Source organism: Beta vulgaris, chromosome 2, assembly GCF_026745355.1.
Source record: "Beta vulgaris subsp. vulgaris cultivar EL10 chromosome 2, EL10.2, whole genome shotgun sequence".
NCBI classification, from domain to species: domain Eukaryota; kingdom Viridiplantae; phylum Streptophyta; class Magnoliopsida; order Caryophyllales; family Amaranthaceae; genus Beta; species Beta vulgaris.
Genome location: NC_079203.1, coordinates 29,452,082 through 29,458,115, shown reverse-complemented (window position 1 = coordinate 29,458,115; position 6,034 = coordinate 29,452,082). Strand labels below are relative to the sequence as shown.

The 6,034-nt window shown below is 37.7% G+C and overlaps 1 protein-coding gene across 1 annotated transcript; it reads right to left on the bottom strand.

Annotated features, from left to right (window-relative positions):
- Positions 1-1,504: 1,504 nt before the first annotated feature.
- LOC104887016 (uncharacterized) lies at positions 1,505-3,887 on the bottom strand. Its single transcript, XM_010671593.4, has one exon. The coding sequence runs from the start codon at positions 3,123-3,125 to the stop codon at positions 1,650-1,652; it is 1,476 nt and encodes a 491-aa protein (XP_010669895.1). The 5' UTR covers positions 3,126-3,887; the 3' UTR covers positions 1,505-1,649.
- Between the last annotated feature and the right edge of the window lie 2,147 nt (positions 3,888-6,034).

Here is a 6,034-nt window from a genome sequence, read left to right as displayed (position 1 = left end):
CTTAATGACTAACAACATTAAGCTCTAATTAGTGAGGAGGACATTTGTGTATTTGTCAAAAAAAAAAAAAAACAAGAAGTATTTGGTAAATTTTCAAAAGTAAATGGTGAATTTATAAAAACTCGAAGGCATTCAATGAGAAAAAAAACCTTTTCTAAAAGTATAACTTTTCATATTCAACTATACGACCACTCAAGATATATATAGCAACATAACATTTCGCAAAAAACAGAAAAATTGCTGCGCAAACATTGCTTGAGTGAGTTATGTAGCTCTAAACGGTATCAAATGCTAGTGATCGTACAGCTATATGCTGCAAATCAGAAATCTCTTTGAAGAAGGAACTAAACGAGGAATTCAATTTGAATGCTGTTATCTCCTACATATAACAATAAATTTTTTCTTTGGCTCATGCTCATGTGTAGACGACATTAATGAAAAGACAAATGCAAGTGGAGTGGAAAGAAGGGGTGGGGCGCAACCTTTAGGGGTAAGGTGATGATGTTTTATGAATCTGAAGGATGTCAACATACAAAATCACTAGCTATCCCTTTGAAAGATTCAAGCAAGTGAACTTCTAACCGCTCCTTCTACAATTGGTGAGCACAAACATGAAAATAGCAGCAATTACACACTAACATACACTTGATCTTAGCCAAAAGAGAAAGGCATACCTACACTTTATCATGATGTCCAACATGGTTGAAAATTCACCATTTCACAAAACAAATTGCTTCCATGTGATGTGGATCCTACCATTTATAGAGTCCAAAGAGATGTCGACGAAGGCTGCCCATCGCTAACTAGAAAAACGGTGCCAATCTCTAACTACTCGAACTAAGGAGTTATTTAGTTGACAAAAATACACAAAAAGGAGACGTTCTGGATATTTCTACCTCACAAATAATGAGAAAAGTTAGCTTATATGATCCTGTTAGGTGGTGAGAAATAGTTCAAATTTTCGTAATCAACCAAACAATTTGCTTTCTTTACTTCCCCAAAGTGATACGCTGTAGGAGTTGCAAATTTCAGGACAGTATAACACCCATGAGCAACTAAACAATCACTAAAATATCAACCAACTCCTAGTTATGGACAAGTCCAGAACAGCACTTCTGTACTGTGGCTTGAAATTATCAGTCTGAAGTTGGTTAAGCATAACCCATTTCTGATAGAGAATGCGGAAATAACTAAATTGTTAGATATCTAATTGTTAGAATAAGAATCTATGGGATATTTTCGTAAATGCTCTGGAAATCACACCCACTATTTTCTTTGTTCACATTTAGATATCTAATAAGTAGATATTTAGCCTCTTTCTGATAAGATAACAGACTCAAGATAGGATGATACTTGCTGCTAAACTGGAAGCAGACAGAATAAAGTGCACTGCTCAAGAAGGCATTTCACCTGAACTTGTTACCTTGTGAAGTAAGGAATTCCAAACCAGTGACAATAGACTTTATGAACAATAGGGCAAAAAAAAAATTAGGAGAAACTTAAGTTATAAAAGAAAAACAAGTAACCTCCAAGAAATTTTCATTATATGAGTACAGTTAGTAATCAATGATATGGGATAATTCCACTGTAAACATCTGTAAACATTCTTACACTAAGGCTTCTTGCATGTCAAGATAAAGCTACTTCAATCAAACCCAAGGAGAGGGCCGAAGACAAACATGGACTTCATGCTCTTCAAGTACTGCAAGTTGTTTCGGGACCATAATCTCAAGTCCGGTTCCAGATTCATCATAATAGGCTTCAAGCTTGGCATCATCGGGAATCCTTGTAGGCAGGGAAATTTCCCGAAGGAACTCTCCAGGAGGGCAGTGCTCTGGCATCGGGTCAGTCAGTTTGAATGTCCTACCATGTCTCTTAATCAAGGGTGAGCATGCTGTGCTGACACAGGCCACCTTCACAATTCCGTGAGTGGGAGTATTCTTCCATGTAACTCTCACCCTCTGGAAATCAGCAAAGGGCAGACTTACAATAACCAAGAACCCCTTTTCATCCTCATATATACTTTTTGCACCTGTGACTGGACCATAGACATTCTTCATCACCCCGCTAAATTCATTTGACCATATTGGTTCAACCAGATGAGATTCTACATCCAATATACTATCAGAATGTGAATTGATTCTTAAAAATTCATTGTCAATGTTGCCATTAGAGTAGAAGTCTTTTCTTTGTTTCTTAGCAACATGAGAAAGATCCACCCCATTACTGAGGCCATTCTTAGATACGGACGAAAAGTTCAGACCAGTATCAGGAATCACCTTTCTTTGAGTACCCTTAGAAGAAAGAGCAGGACGTTCCAGCTCAAATTCCATGGGTGGGAGATTTCTCCAAGAACCAAAATCACTTGCTTCCTCAAGTATTAAGAAATTTGTATCTCGACCTGTAAGCTCAAACCACCTCTTCTTCTCGCATTCATCTAAGCCCGTAAGATCAGGTGAAGAAACCAGTTCAATTCCGTGAACACACTGGGGGTTAGACAAGCCTCTATAGTGTTTCCTTTGCATTTTATGTGACCTCACGAATCCTCGATCAACACTAAAAGGGAAAGGGCGCTCACCTTGCCTAGAATGCCCGTTCATGAAACTCCTCAATTGCATCTTTCCTAACGCATTCTCAGGCCTCCCTTTAAACACCCACATGTAAATATTCTCCATATCATGCTGTACTAAGAAAGCATCGAGTTTCAAGTCAGATTTCTCAAAACCACCCCAACCATTGCTATCCCTAGTGATCTTACACTTGGAACTCTCCTTCATGACAGGCTTGAAATAGTAATTGAAAAAAAACCAAGCACCCCATATACTATCAACGCGTTTCGCGCATTTCCTACCCACTTTAGGAACACTCACAATCGCCACGGCCTCAGTAACTTGAGGGCCTAACCCAACATCTAAAATCTCACAACTATCATTCCACAATTGAGGGAGCACACTAAGTTCCACAGACAACGGGAGATTGATATCGGGTGGCCCCGATTGAAGGACTGACCGATTTACATCTCTCTCAGATTCATCATGGGATGACGAGCTCGAATCCATGGACAACACAGTAGAAGGATGGTAGTTCTCAATCGATAAGGTTGTCAATAGAGTTTCCCCCATCATATATAGATTCTTACCCTGGTTAATCCGTCCTATAAAATCCCCAAAATCTAGGGTTTTCAATTTTCAGAAACCCAATTAATCCCTTTTTTCATCATGTTGTGAATCAATAGAAATCAACATCAAAACAAAATACCCACAAATTTAATTCTATCACAGATAGAAATTAGAGCAAACCCAATCTAGGGTTAGAAAAATCGAGTCCATCGTTTGTAATTTGAAAAAAGGAACAAAAATTGATCTATTTGACAGATAAAAGTTGAGGTATAATTAAGTGAAGGATCAAATGAAGACATGAACAAACCACAGGATCTCATGAAGATTCGGTGAGGACGAATATCGAATCAAACTGATCACATCCATAAAACCCCGGAAAAAAAGGGGTTAAAAAAGGTGCAAAAAACACACAAAAAAAATCAGAGATTCAAAGATTTACCCAATGAAGATGAGAGATTCCTTGAACCCAGAAACATCAAATACATTGAAGAACAATCTTCATAGGAGAGAGAAAAAAAGATGAAAAAATGGTGGAAGTCAATGAAGACGAATTTGGGATGAATTTCTGTTTTTTTTTTTTTGTTTTGGGAAATTAAAGTGAGGAAGGAGGAGTGAAATGAAGGATGAATGATGGGTTATAAGTAAAATAATTTGTTGGGGATGACTTGAAAAAAAAGCCTGCACCAGTTGAGCCTGGGAAATGCGGAAGGGACATTGGTGACGGCAACAGCTGCGTTTTTGGAGCTTAATATTTCTTTTCCCTTTCTAGGCTGGGGTTTCCCTTTTTATCTTTGTTTTTACAACAAAAAGAAAATGGGAGGAGATTGGACTAGGTGTCAACTTTGTGTTCTAGGGTTATATACTTTTAGGAGTTAAGGGTACAAAGAGGACCTAAATTATCAGGTTTTTCACTATTCAGGACCTACAATTATTTTTTTCAACCTTTGGGACCTGATGACAAGAATACGGCAAGTTAACTCAACGTTAACTGAACTGAGGTTAACTAGAGCAAAAAAACAAGCAAAATTAAAATGAAAAAGTAACCGTTGGAATTTTTGGAACTTTAATTCCTGAAATACAGTTGAACACCTCCCACTATAAAAACAAACCCAAAAAAAAGCAGGGGAATGTTACTATGTCCCAAAAAAATATATTTACAAGCCAAAAAATTAGAAAATAAGCAAAACTCCATTGGTCAGGCTCTTGAATCTTCAAAACTCCATCTGCAAAGAACATGTATTTCAGTGAGGTGCTTTGTGATTGTTGCAGAGTAGCAAAGAAAAGAGTTTCATAAACTATGAGAAATCCGTTTATGAGGTTTTATATATGTGAAAATTATAGAACAAGAAGGGGTTGTCAATTCTTTGAGTGGATTGACAGTCCTCATCCTCTTGAAATAAGGGATGAGATGGTAGCTTTCATTAGAAGCAAGATGGAAGTAGAAGATGAAGTGGAAGATATAAAGAAGAAGCTAAGGAAATGTAGGATTGCTGTGGCAGTGTTAGTCTTTGTAATTTTCTTTTTGCTACTGAAAATGTAATTTTATATAATTAAGGGAAAGAAAATGCTTACATTGTATTAGAATAATTGTGTTGCTCCAAAGTACAATGATCCAATTTCAACCATATTGGTTGTTGTACTTGTGTTGCTTAAGCTTGTCTGACTTTCATTGAACTGCAAGATATAAACACATTAGATTTTAAAATTTGCAACTGTGAATGAATAAAAAATGTAGTTACAGAAATTGCTTTACATTTGCTTGGCTTTGAAATCCTGTGTTGCGGAGAACTGAATGTGATTGTACATTTGGCGGAGTTGCAGTTGCTTGGGAGGGTGCCTTAGGTGTTGTAGGAACAAGACACTTTCTCTTGTTGTGTCCCTCCTCTCTACAATTGTTGCACCTCATTGTAACCCCCTTCTTGGACAATCTGTTACCAACTACCTCCCCAACAGATGGCTTTCTCTTGACAGTAGGCCTGTTATGTAGTTTTTTCACAACAGCTGCAAGTATTGGGTTATAGGATGATTGAGGCCACTCTTTTGGTCCATTCAATGGCTCTAATGGAAACAAGTATGCCTGAGATATGTGTCTTTTAAGAAGTAATGTGACACATAGTGCTCAGGGGCTTCCTTTGCTTTCCATATTGCAGCTACTGATGTTGCAAGGCACTCCACTGAGTTGCCAAGCATTGCAGCTGCATGTTTTGTCAAGCAAACTTACCACAAACCTAGTTTGTGTTAAACCCTCCCTAACCCATATGAAAAGTGACCATCCCAAAAGGCTAGCCAACCCTTGCATCCATCTTTGACTTCTCCAGTTTACTTTTGATCCTAGGGCAAATCTGAATTTCTTTATTAGCTATGTAATCCCTTTTTTTGTGAAGCCTCTCCATCAACCCTTTTCTAATATCCTCAAGCATTGTGATTATTGGTTTATGCCTAGATGACAGAATATATGAATTGAAACCTCATTATTTGTTGTCAATAGAGTCACAATGAGGAGTGGTTGTGAAGTAAGCTCTCACCCATTTTTTTGGTTTCTCTTCCTTAAATCAGCTTCTGCCTCCTTGAAATGTCAGCAAATAGTGACATATTCTTCTAAAACTCACTTCAGTTGTGCTTTTGGCTATTTTCCAAAAGCTCTTCTGTATTGCACACCCCCACCAAATACCTGCCTAAAGTTGCGTACACATGTCTAGCACAACATCTAGTATCTGCTCTAGGCCATACAAGAGAAACACTTTTAAAAGACCTTTTTGTTGATAGACATATAGTGTAGCCTAAACCATTACTGTTTCAAGATCATCAGCCAGTAGTTGCAAAAACCAGCTCCAACTTTCAGTGTCCTCAACTTCAACACAAGCCCAAGCTATTGGAAACATTTGATTGTTTCCATCTCTACCAACTGCAACAAG